General features: G+C 38.4%; 1 protein-coding gene across 2 annotated transcripts in view; it reads right to left on the minus strand.

Moving 5' to 3' along the window:
• The window catches only part of DPYD (dihydropyrimidine dehydrogenase), a 968,764-nt gene that overhangs the window by 818,199 nt on the left and 136,872 nt on the right, over positions 1-13,693 (minus strand). For both annotated transcript variants that reach the window (XM_063428340.1, XM_063428339.1), the window contains one exon: positions 10,550-10,632. In XM_063428340.1, coding sequence (XP_063284410.1) covers positions 10,550-10,632 — 83 coding nt within the window. The remainder of the gene's footprint in view (positions 1-10,549; positions 10,633-13,693) is intronic.

Here is a 13,693-nt window from a genome sequence, read left to right on the forward strand (position 1 = left end):
TTTTTTGTCTACTGTCATAGAAACACAGAATGTGACGGCAGATAAGAGCCATTCACCCCATCTAGTCTACCCAATTTTCTAAGTACTTTCATTAGTCCCTGGCCTTATCTTATATCTAGGATAGCCTTATGCCTATCCCACGCATGCTTAAACTCCTTCACTGTGTTAACCTCTACCACTTCAGCTGGAAGGCTACTCCATGCATCCACTACCCTCTCAGTAAAGTAATACTTCCTGATATTTTTAAACATTTGTCATTCTAATGTACGACATTTGTCCCTCTAATAATATTGTAAAGTGCTACGGAATCTGTTGGTGCTATATAAATCATAATAATAATAATAATAATAATGTCCCCCTGTTGTGGTAGTTTTTCTTCTTTTAAATAGTTTCCTCCTTTGTGTTGATTCCCTTTATGTATTTAAATCTTTCTATCATATCCCCCTTGTCTCGTCTTTCCTCCAAGCTATACTAAAGATCCTTTAACCTTTCTTGTACATTTTATCCTGTAATCCATGAACCAATGTAGTAGCCTTTCTCTGAACTCTTTCTAAGGTATCAATATCCTTCTGGAGATACGGTCTCCAGTACTCTGTACAATACTCCAAGTGAGGTCTAACCAGTGTTCTGTACAATGGCATGAGCACTTCCCTCTTTCTACTGCTAATACCTTTCCCTATACAACCAAGCATTCTGCTAGCAATTCCTGCTGCTCTATTACATTGTCTGCCTACCTTTAAGTCATCTGAAAGAATAGTCATCTTACTTAGTGGAGTTTTGGGGTTGCAGGATGAGATATAAGAGTGTCAACAATCATGGTGATGCCTTGTACTGTTGTTACCTGCCTGTTCAGCTCCTGGTAGCTTCATCTTCCAAGAGTCATGTCACTTTTTTGTGCTCTCACACATGAACAAAAATTCAAAATTGCAGTCTGTAGAAGATTGGCAAGACCCCAGGTAAATCTATAGATTATCTCGAGTGTGCAATACGATAATCATAACAAAGTTCAAGGTGTATTTATTGGAAAACAAAAATAATGTTTCCGCTCACAGAAGATTGATAGAGGCTCCTATGTGAGCCAAAATGTTGTGATTTTTATTCTCCAATAAATCTGCATTTGACTTCATTCCAGATTGTGTGTTTAGCCCTTTCTACTGTTGTGTCTTTGAGGAAAGTATGACTTGGGCTTGATGCACTCACTAAGCCCTCACCGCAAGTGTTGCCTAATTTCTGTATGTACAATATGATAGTATAGGCATTTATTGTGCATTGCTCAAGAAGACATTTGTTCCCATCAGCAATTATGAGAGATGGATGATGAAAAATGGCAGGATATGGTGATGAAGACTCCATCTGGTGACATATTTGACAAAATTCAACTTGAACATGAGACCTAGTGGTAAATTTAACAAAACCCCAATGGTTTATATGAGATTTTCACAAAATATCTATATTTGGAAAAAAAATTGGAAAAAAAACATGTTAATAAAAAAAATGTTCCTAACAAACTATTTTTAAAGGGGCATTGCAACTATGTTTTCATTTGTGAGTGATTGATTAATCCACATTTTAACGCATTATAGATTTTATATCATAATAACCAAAATAACTATTTTTTGCTTCTGAAAAGGTAATTTTGATAAGCTGGTAAATCAGCAATAAGTACAATAAGAAATCTCATATATGGCAAGATTTACCTAATATCAGGAACCTGGAGGTGCTCACCCACTAAAAGGCATCAAAACTTACAGTTTAGTAAATAAATGTTATACTCAACTTTATAAAAATAATTTTCTGTAAAAAAGGTGGATTGGATATACCCATTACAAAATAAATAGAATGAAAGCATCGTTAGGCATTTCATGAATGACATCTTGACATTTGCCAAATTTGTAAAAGATAAGAGAGCCCTTAAAGTGCAATCATTTTAATACTTACCCTACTCTCACACTAAGCACATCTGATTTTATTCATTATTTTTTAAAAAAATCCTAAATTGAGTCTTGTGAACAGATTTCGTAAATACAATTTAAAGTTTCAGCTGGAATATACATTAATATTCGTCCATTTATAAAGAAAAATAAAAGCTATATTTGGGGAAATACATTTTTTCAGAACTCTTATTTTTATCATTAAATTACTGTTTCTTGTCATTAAGTTGGAAGCTTTAAGGCTTTTCTGTAAGCTGAAAAAGTGCTCATCTGGAAAAGCAATTTTCTCAAGATCATTCTACAATCGTCACCAACAACAGCTTAATAAATTAGGCCCCTTGGCCTAGATTTATCAAGCTGTGAAAAATTTGTGGTGCAAAAAAGAAAATAAAGACTTTCTGCATGTGGATTGGGGTTCCACTAAATAACAAGGTGTTTTATGGAGGAAAACAAAATCGAGCTATCCAGCGAAGTCCATTACTTTCCTTAGTTAACAGGCATGCATGTGCGTTTGATGAAGATTGAGAACAAAGTAATTGGAATCAAGTGACTGCAAATGAAAAAAGAAAAACACACAAATCCCCTCACACCGTGAAAAGTAAATAGTGAAAAATGTTTGACTTATTCATAAATTAAATATAAAATTACAAATAAATTGCTAATATATTACATGACAAACTTCTAATTTAGGTAGTTTACACTATAAAACTGTACACAGAATAAATGTACAACTTCATTATTGTCTAGCACAGTTTCATAATTCACTATACCCCTAGGTAAAAATGTATGTAATGCAAAGCTTCTCAAAATGTGCCTGGATGGGGAAAAAAATAAAAATATATATTTATACACAGATGACTTCCTTAGTCTTAAGCCAAAATCACACGTGTTCCAGTTTTTGACAGATTAGTTACACTTTAAAGCAGCAACTGCCACCATTTTCTTTATAGCAATATAGTCTTATTTCTAAGACTGCAACTCCCACTGATCTCAGGCAGCAGCAATCCATGTATTTTCAAGTGTTTGTCTTTACAATAAAATTCATTTCCTCAATGCCTAAACAACCCTAATAAACTAAACATTAACTGCTATGTTACACTAACATGCAATATTAACTTCGACACTACACTACCACCAGAAAACTTTCTTACCTGAACCCTTATTTATTGTTACTTACTTAATATGTTAATTAAAATATACCAAATATAAAATATAAAAAGGTGAAGCATATAGTAGGGGATAATACCATTATGGGCTCCTGGAGATATTTATAAACCACTCAATCTTTAGTTTCATGGTTTATTTTGAAACCCCAGTTTCTCTGCCCTACTAAGTGTGACGTGGGAAGGGTGACGTGTGTGGTCACTGGTTCCTCCTTGCACATCAGTAGCAGATGAGGGAATATTTCAAATTAAAAGAAAAGGGGTGAACATGTCCAATGCCTGGGGAGGGGGGGGGAGGGGGGGAATCACTTATCTTCACAAGTCTTTTCTTCAGGCTTAAAAAAAAAAAAAAAAAAAAAAAAAAGCTAAATTAAAAATATAAATAGGTCCTTTTAACATGTAAAAGTTTTTATTTGTTTAGTAATATGTCCATTTGGAGTTTATGAGTTGTGGAATGTGGACAATTGCTGATCACCCAAAATCCAGACAAATTGCAAATTGTTTGAAACCGAATGCACAAGTCTAACGGAAACCATCAATAAGACATGACCACGAAAAACATGCAATACGTCATATCCATGACAACACTCATGTCATCTTGTTTATTTTAGTCGTCTGAGCCATAATGCTTTGTTCATTAAGGTCATGACCTGACATATCTTCGTTGTGCTATTGTAGCATGTTATCAATTTAAAATATGTACAGTTTTTCCTGCGAGAGCTTGAATGGGAGATAAAGTTTAATGTTACTCATGTTATCAGTTCACTTTTTATTGTTTTCATGTACAGTATATTCTGCTCTAGTGATGCTATTACCCAAAGAATGTTACCCACAGTTACCAGGTACCCTCTGTAAAACAGTTACTAGAAATAATGCAGTTGTAATCACAGTGAAAAACCACTGCCCTCATATAACACACAAACTAGTAAAATACAATTATATGGAAGTCTATGTAAATATAAGTGGAATTAAAGGAACTCTGCCATGGCATCAATAGGCAGACCACACGTACTCTACTCTAGTAATCCTCCCAGTGTCACATTACGTGAGGGCACAGCAATAGCCACAGTGCGGCGGATCCCTCGAGGATCCAGCACATCACTTCAGGTAGGGCAGGTACTGTGACAGGCAACCCAATGTAGCAGGAGGAAGCAGAATCTGGAACGCACGTCACATAGTATATTGCACAATGTGTGTAGCAACATCCTGGTGGTCTATTCTTCCTCGTGCATGATGGTGTTGAGCAGTAGCTGCCTCCACTCTGCCGGCTCCTTTCTTTGTCCCTGCTTGTCCCTTAGGGCCCTTGGGTCTGAGAATGTTGCCACCGGCTTTTGCATATTACTACAGTAAGTTTGTATAACTTTATAATTTGACTATATATATATATATATATATATATATATATATATATATATATTTATTAATTAATTTCCTCTGGGACATGCCTTAACTTCATGGTGTGTGTGTCTGTATGACTGTCTGTGTGTTTGTATGAGTATGTCTGTGTGACAGTGGCCGAACGAGTGTGTCTTCTTGAGTGTGTTTGACTGTGTCAGTATGAGTGTATGTCTGTATGAGTGTGCATATGCATCTGTGATTATATGTCTGTATGTATGTGTATATGACTGTATTACTATTTATGTGTCTGTATACATGAGTATATGAATGTGTGTGTGTGACTGTGAGGGATATTTAATTGTTCTGAATAATAAAACCTGTTTTGTCAGTGAAAATAGTATTTATTGAAAGAAATATATAATTAACATGCAAAAGAAGCAGCAGATAAAAAGCACACTCGGCCAACCACACTCATAGCACAGTCAGCTAGCCACACATACATCCCAAACACATCATATACAGCAATTCCCACAGCCAAACACGCACGTCTCATAATATCCCACTCAAAACACAGAGGAGGTCTGTAATACATTCATCCATACTGCACATAAAAACAAAATCTATATTACGGAGGAGGGTGGAGTGAAACTATGAGTTACCACACTGGGTGACACCAACCTTAGTGACACCACACCCCATACACATAATGCACTTCAGATTGCTGAAATACTATGTGTCAGGACATGCTCATTTTAATTGCACTTTAGAAAAGTAACCATGTATATATGGTAAATTGGCACTTTTAGAAATCACTGTAGAAATATTTCTCCAGCACTTTTCAGGAGTATCATCGATCTTACTCTCATTGGGTTTCGTGATGTTATTACTTTACGCTTATGATGACACTCAGAAGTCATGCAGCCTATTTTTCATGTCAGTGAAGCAATATATATATTTGGCATTTACTCGTGTTAGATGTCTTAATAAAGATTTGGTTGCAGACTGAAACATTAAAAGATAATGAAAAACTCACTCATATCAAATACACTGTTAATAGCTCTGCAACCCACCCAATAAACTAGCCCTTCACTTTAAACTAGTTTAGTAACCTACTGTTTCCCGTACATAAAATACATTCCACCCTTTTCTCTTGTGCAACTTTAGCCCACTCCCTCCTAAATGTAAACTTGTCTGAGCAGGGCCTTTAACACCTGTTCCTGTATCCAGCTTGTCTTGTTACAAAAACATGTCTGTTCCCATTTACTGAACAGAGCGTAGGCATTTTATAGTGTTTTATTAATCAAAGTAATAAAATGTATGAGATTACACTTTGCATGAGCCTCCTACAATGCAATGTACCTTTTTTGGCAGGTCCTATGCTTGCAACCTAGTGCCTGCTTTCATGAGATCAACACACTTACCTGGGGTGCTCAACTGAGTAAGCTGACCTTGACTCCCAAACATAAATATATACATACATACATACAAATATAAATGTCAAAAAATGATTTTCTCACCCCTCTTGGGTGGTTTGTTTATTCCTCATTCTCGGGTTCTCTACCAGAGGCCTGGGAGTTTAAGGGTTGTGCGCAGTATCTTATCTGTTCCTAGAACTGCACTCTTCTGGACAGCAATCTCAGATGTCCCACCTGGAATCTGTTAAAGCCACTCCCCCAACTTGGGAGTTACAGCCCGAGGGCTCCTATCACAACAGGGACTAATACTGCCTTCACTTTTACATTCTTTCTAGTTCTTTCAGTCGTTGGTATTTCTCCACCTTCTCATGTTCCTTCTTCCTGATGTTATAGTCACTGGGTATTGCCACATCCACCATGACTGCAGTCTTTCATTCCTTGTCTACCACCACAATATTGGGTTGGTTGGCCAGCACTTGTCTGGATCTTGAAGTCTCACAGGATCTTATTCCTGTCATTCTCAACTCCCCTTTGTGGTATTTCCCATCTGGACTTAAGCAGGTCCAATCCATATTCTGTGCAGATGTTTTGGTACACAATACCAGCAACTTGGTTGTGTTTCTCCATGTATACTGTTCCTGCTAACATCTTGCATCTGGCTACTAGGTGCTGGACTATCTCAGAGGCCTTTAAGCACAGTCTGCACCTTGGGTCTTGCCTGGTGTTGTAGACTTCTATTGATCTGGTGCTGAGTGCCTGTTCCTGTGCTGCTAGGATTAGTGCCTCAGTGTTGTCTTTCAGTCCTGCCTTTTCCAATCACTGGTAGGATTTTGTCACGTGAGCCACATCCACAATCTGCTGGTGGTACACCCCATGGAGAGGCTTGCCTTGCCAAGGAACCTCCTCTTTTTCTGCATCTTCGATCTGTTGAAGTCTCAGGCATTCCCTTAGCAGTTCATCTTTGGGAGTCATCTTCGTCATGTACTTGTGGATGCTCTGTGTTTCATCCAGGACTGTGGCCCCAACCTCCTTTCTTCTGGCAACGATACAGTCTCTGGGTGCTGCATTTCGGGTGGAATCCTCCATTCATAGGGAGTAGTTTCCTGGTCTAGACATCCATGGTGACCAGCTCTTCACTTGGCCAGGTTATTATTCCAGCTGGGTACCTGATGACCGGTAAGGCATATGTGTTGATGGCTTGGATCTTGTTCTTGCCATTGAGCTGGGAATTCAGAACCTGTCTCACTCTTTGGAGGTACTTGGATATTGCTATCCTCCTTGCCTCTTCCTCATGGTTGCCATGTGTTTGTGGTACCCCCAGGTACTTGTAGCTGTTCTTTACATCTTCTATTTGGCCTTTTGGAACTTCAACTCCTTCTGTCCTGATCATCTTCCCTCTTTTTGCAATCATCCATCCGCACTTCTCTAGTCCGAACGGCATTCCAATGTCCTTGCTTTATATCCTAGTTAGGTGGATCAGTGAGTCAATGTCTCACTCGGTCTTGGCATACAGCTTGATGTTGTCCATGTAGAGTAGATGGCTGATGGTGGCTCCACTCTTGAACCTATATCCTTATCCACTCTTCGTGATGATCTGGCTAAGGGGATTGAGGCCTATGCAGAACAGCATTGGGGATAACGCATCACCTTGGTATATGCCATATTTGAGGTTTACTTGAGTTATTGTCCTCAAATTGGCTTCTAGAGTGGTTTTCCACTTGTCCATTGAGTTATTTATGAAGGCTCTTATTGTCTTGCTGACCTTGTAAAGAGACTAGCATTTCAGTATCCATGTGTGTGGCATTGTGTCATAGACTTTCTTGTAGTCAATCCAGGCCATGCACAGATTGGTCTGTTTGGTCTTAGAATCCCTTGTAACTGCTTGGTCTACCAGTAGTTGGTGTTTTGATCCTCTGGTGTTGTTTCCAATCCCTTTCTGAGTATTGCTCATATATTGACTCTTAGATCTTTGAGGCTATGATGCCTGGCAGGAGTTTCCATGTTGAAGGGAGGCATGTTATCGGTTGGTAGTTGGATGGCATTGTTCCCTTGTGAGGGTCCTTTGTGACCAGTATTGTTCTGCCTTGTGTTAGCCAGTCAGGGTGGGAGCCTGTTGCTAGTAGCTGGTTTATTTGTGCTGCTAGGCGTTCATGCAGCACTGTTAACTTCTTTATCCAATAGTTGTGGATCATGTCAGGTCCTGGGGCAGACCAACTCTTCATGTGTGCTGATCTTTGTTGGATATATTTGACTGTGATGGTGACTGGTTCCTGTTCTGGTAGCATGTAGTGGTCTGCTTTCAGGTCTAGTAGCCACTAGGCCTCGGTGTTAGGAGATGCTTCTTTCTCCCAGATATTCTTGCAGTACTGTTTAGTCTCAGCTCTTGGTGGGTCTTGCGAGGAGAGGTTGAGATGTTGTGGTTCCCTGTAGCTGTGCATACACCTTGGATGGTTCTTTGGTAAAGAGGGCATAGATTCTCTTAGCCTCTACTTCTGAGGTGTATCTGTTCAATCTGGTTGCCAGTGCGGTCAGTCTTTGTTTAGCTGTTCCCAGCTCCTCTGGTATGGGCATATCCTTGTACTCTGTTAAATTGATCCAGCTTACAAACTTCCTTCCGTGTTGTCTTTATCTTGGCTTCCAGTCGTAGTCTCCATGGTAGGCATTGTCCAGAAGAGTGCAGTTCTAGGAACAGCTAAGATACTGTGCAAAACCTTCAAACTCCCAGAACTCTGGTAGAGGACCCGGGCACTAACACACCGGTCCACATCATCACGAGAATCTGGGACGATGTAAATCCTCCATATATAACGCATATATTCCACAGCCGGAGAAAGAACTTCGACAAGCTTTCAGGTACTTGGTCTTGTAAAATGCAATAAAGTGTGTATTTCTCGAATTTATCTTTTGCCCTCTTTTATTTACAGGCCCACTCGTACGTTGGTTTCGGCACACCACAACCAACTTTGCTCACAGTTACTATCCATTACGTATTTAAATTCCGAGCACAAGTAAAAGGCCATTAGGCCTGAATTTGTGGGAGGAGTAAGTCCCCTACTTAAACTCCCAGCCCCTAGTCACCTCTGCCGTTCAGCTGATTGTCCCCTCCCACCTACACCCTGTTATAACTACATTCTCCTTGGTGGGCCCTCTTTTATTTACAGGCCCACTCGTACGTTGGTTTCGGCACACCACAACCAACTTTGCTCACAGTTACTATCCATTACGTATTTAAATTCCGAGCACAAGTAAAAGGCCATTAGGCCTGAATTTGTGGGAGGAGTAAGTCCCCTACTTAAACTCCCAGCCCCTAGTCACCTCTGCCGTTCAGCTGATTGTCCCCTCCCACCTACACCCTGTTATAACTACATTCTCCTTGGTGGGCCCTCTTTTATTTACAGGCCCACTCGTACGTTGGTTTCGGCACACCACAACCAACTTTGCTCACAGTTACTATTCATTACGTATTTAAATTCCGAGCACAAATATATATATATATATATATATATATATATATATATATATATATATAAATAAAACAAAATAGTAATGCACTCGACCTTCCTTGATGTACTTGCCCGGTGCTCATCAGCAAACAGATACAGCCAAAAGTACAAGATAGCACTCCAGGGACTTCCAAGTCGAATGAATAAAACGTACCTTTTATTAGCTCAAAATAAAAATCAACGTTTCAGTCTGTATCGCAGACTTTCATCAGGATCCAGGATCATCCTGATGAAAGTCTGTGATACAGACTGAAACGTTGATTTTTATTTTGAGCTAATAAAAGCTAAGTTTTATTCATTCGACTTGGAAGTCCCTGGAGTGCCATCTTGTACTTTCGGAGATATATATATATATATATATATATATATATATATCCAGAAAGGCTGCATTCACCTAAACATGCATTTTTTTAATGAATATGTATTAAAAAAAAATATATATATATATATATATATATATTTTTTTTTTTAAATAATAAAATATATATATATATATATATATATATATATATATATATTCCAAAATGTTATATAAATGCATGTTTAGGTGAATGCAGCGTTTATGGTTTGATATGTATATGCCTGGATTGCTTTTGCATTCTCACAGATGGCTCATTTCCAGGCCCCATTTAACCTTGCACAGCAGAGAAGGCCAGTGAGCGGGATTCTGTACGTTGTATTTATTGAACCCTGCAGCACCATTATAATGCATGCATTATAGGTGAGTGCAGTCTTCCTGGTTTCATATATGTTAGCATTTTCACAGATCTTGATGGTTAAGCGGCTGCATGAATTTTTTATAAATGCCTTTAGAGATACCCTGGATTGTTTACATTACTGAGATATCTGTCATATACTTTTATATCAGAACAATGATAAATGTATTCAGAAGTGCATACTAAGCACAATGTATCCACATTTATATTTACTTCAGTTTAGCACAAATACACATCATGGGAATCCTACAAATATAAAAGTAAACAATTAAATATTTACATGTTTACTGTACAGGGGGGCCTAATGTTGATGCAGCTTTTAACTAAAGCACAGCCTTAAGGGAAGTCTCTCCTGTGGCAAAGCAATACATTGGAAACCAGAGATTAATGGTAGCAATGTAATAATTAGTTTCCTGAATAATGCTAAATCAAATGTATTTATTTCTAGCACGTGGGAATGTTTCTATAGTCATTTTGATTTACCTCATTGCTTCTCGAAGGGCTCCTCGTTCACCAAGAGTGGTATGTTTGATGTCATCAAAGTTATTTTCCAGTTTCTCGCAACTCTGAAATTAGATATTTTCTATTAATACAATATATTATTGATTTTCTTTTCTTGCAATTGCTTTTACAAGAAAAATGTATAAAGGAACAATCCAAGCACCGCATATGTACTACAACACTCTGTAGTGATTATAGTATCTGCAGTTGATAACTCACTGCAGATGCCTTACGGCTTGCTCACCAACATATTTGTGAACCTGGTTCTACACTAAAGGAGGAGTCAGGGTGCCCTCACAGGTGTGGTCTCATTGTTAGCAGTATTTACAATCAACATAAAGGAGGTGAAACACACACAGTGATTATAGTTACCTCCTGTCATATAGTAAAAGGCATTTAGCTGTATATAGAGAATGCTGGAGACTGAATTGTTACGATGCTCCATGATGGCTGAGTCTGATCAGTATACGGTTTTGCTGAAATTTGGTATACTGATCAAGGCAGCATTTCTATGCACGGAGAGCAAGATGGCTATCTGCTACTGAGCAACAGGTTATGTAAAGGTCTGCCAACTCTCCCCCCAGGAGTTCTTAGCCAATGACAGCCCTAGAAGGCAGACTATGACACAACATGTCTTTTAAGGCAGAAATAATTGCTCCTCGAAAGGAAGCATTGGAGGACATGTGTTGGCTGTCAGAAAGCTAATCAACGCATTATTTTTGTCTGAATACTAAGAACATTGGCTCATCTGGAAATCTAAGTGTCTGCATGTGCATCCCACATTACAGAAATCAGAGAAACCTACAGAAACAGATACATTCCATTGGAAATACATTTCAGAATAAATCAGAAGTCAGAAAAACCTTAAATACATTTACAATGAAGTTAGATTGATTATCTTTATCATTATACACTGCGTGCAGAATTATTAGGCAAATGAGTATTTTGACCACATCATCCTCTTTATGCATGTTGTCTTACTCCAAGCTGTATAGGCTCGAAAGCCTACTACCAATTAAGCATATTAGGTGATGTGCATCTCTGTAATGAGAAGGGGTGTGGTCTAATGACATCAACACCCTATATCAGGTGTGCATAATTATTAGGCAACCTCCTTTCCTTTGGCAAAATGGGTCAAAAGAAGGACTTGACAGGCTCAGAAAAGTTAAAAATAGTGAGATATCTTGCAGAGGGATGCAGCACTCTTAAAATTGCAAAGCTTCTGAAGCGTGATCATCGAACAATCAAGCGTTTCATTCAAAATAGTCAACAGGGTCGCAAGAAGCGTGTGGAGAAACCAAGGCGCAAAATAACTGCCCATGAACTGAGAAAAGTCAAGCGTGCAGCTGCCAAGATGCCACTTGCCACCAGTCTGGCCATATTTCAGAGCTGCAACATCACTAGAGTGCCCAAAAGCACAAGGTGTGCAATACTCAGAGACATGGTCAAGGTAAGAAAGGCTGAAAGACGACCACCACTGAACAAGACACACAAGCTGAAACGTCAAGACTGGGCCAAGAAATATCTCAAGACTGATTTTTCTAAGGTTTTATGGACTGATGAAATGAGAGTGAGTCTTGATGGGCCAGATGGATGGATTGGTAAAGGGCAGAGAGCTCCAGTCTGACTCAGACGCCAGCAAGGTGGAGGTGGAGTACTGGTTTGGGCTGGTATCATCAAAGATGAGCTTGTGGGGCCTTTTCGGGTTGAGGATGGAGTCAAGCTCAACTCCCAGTTTCTGGAAGACACCTTCTTCAAGCAGTGGTACAGGAAGAAGCCTGCATCCTTCAAGAAAAACATGATTTTCATGCAGGACAATGCTCCATCACACGCGTCCAAGTACTCCACAGCGTGGCTGGCAAGAAAGGGTATAAAAGAAGAAAATCTAATGACATGGCCTCCTTGTTCACCTGATCTGAACCCCATTGAGAACCTGTGGTCCATCATCAAATGTGAGATTTACAAGGAGGGAAAACAGTACACCTCTCTGAACAGTGTCTGGGAGGCTGTGGTTGCTGCTGCACGCAATGTTGATGGTGAACAGATCAAAACACTGACAGAATCCATGGATGGCAGGCTTTTGAGTGTCCTTGCAAAGAAAGGTGGCTATATTGGTCACTGATTTGTTTTTGTTATGTTTTTGAATGTCAGAAATGTATATTTGTGAATGTTGAGATGTTATATTGGTTTCACTGGTAAAAATAAATAATTGAAATGGGTATATATTTGTTTTTTGTTAAGTTGCCTAATAATTATGCACAGTAATAGTCACCTGCACACACAGATATCCCCCTAAAATAGCTATAACTAAAAACAAACTAAAAACTACTTCCAAAAATATTCAGCTTTGATATTAATGAGTTTTTTAGGTTCATTGAGAACATGGTTGTTGTTCAATAATAAAATTAATCCTCAAAAATACAACTTGCCTAATAATTCTGCACTCCCTGTATATGTGAATAACGAGTGCACGTTACCCTACTTGCCATCTTGAATGCATTGGCATTAAGTATCGTACAGCATAATACATATATATTTTGGTGGTTGCTCAATTTTGACTCACCCTGCTCCCAGCACGAGGGAATTGTTTCTCGTGACTGTACAAATAAAAAAAAATGCTTGATATACTCAAAGAATAGGTTTTCCAATGACACCAAGTTGTTACTGTGATTTGCTATTTTCTGTCCTTTATTTACTGCAAAGGTTATAGTGACCGAGTTTTCACAGAGCAGTCCATGTTTACATGGAAATTTATTTATTTGTATAAAAAAAAGTTTTAATATTGTGAACCTAACTTTTATAAATCAAGTATTGAAAAATTCGCAAAAATCATAAAAATAACTCCCCAGAAATATGTTTTTTTACCTGTGTTATGAATGTTAAGGTATTTTAAGGTACTTGATAAGTAATAAATACCAATTTTATCCATTAGCGTGTCATATTTGACTAATTGACTAATTAAATGTTACTAATTTTTTTTTTGTTCTATTTTAGTTAGTAGATAAATGTATGTATTATTTGTGGTAATTTACTTGTTGGCTAGGTATCTTATTACACATTTTCTACAATTCCCGTTGCAAACCAAACAGCAGGAAGATTTTCTCAGCTCGATATTTACCAAAATCT

Source organism: Pelobates fuscus, chromosome 7, assembly GCF_036172605.1.
Source record: "Pelobates fuscus isolate aPelFus1 chromosome 7, aPelFus1.pri, whole genome shotgun sequence".
Classification (NCBI taxonomy): Eukaryota; Metazoa; Chordata; class Amphibia; order Anura; family Pelobatidae; genus Pelobates; species Pelobates fuscus.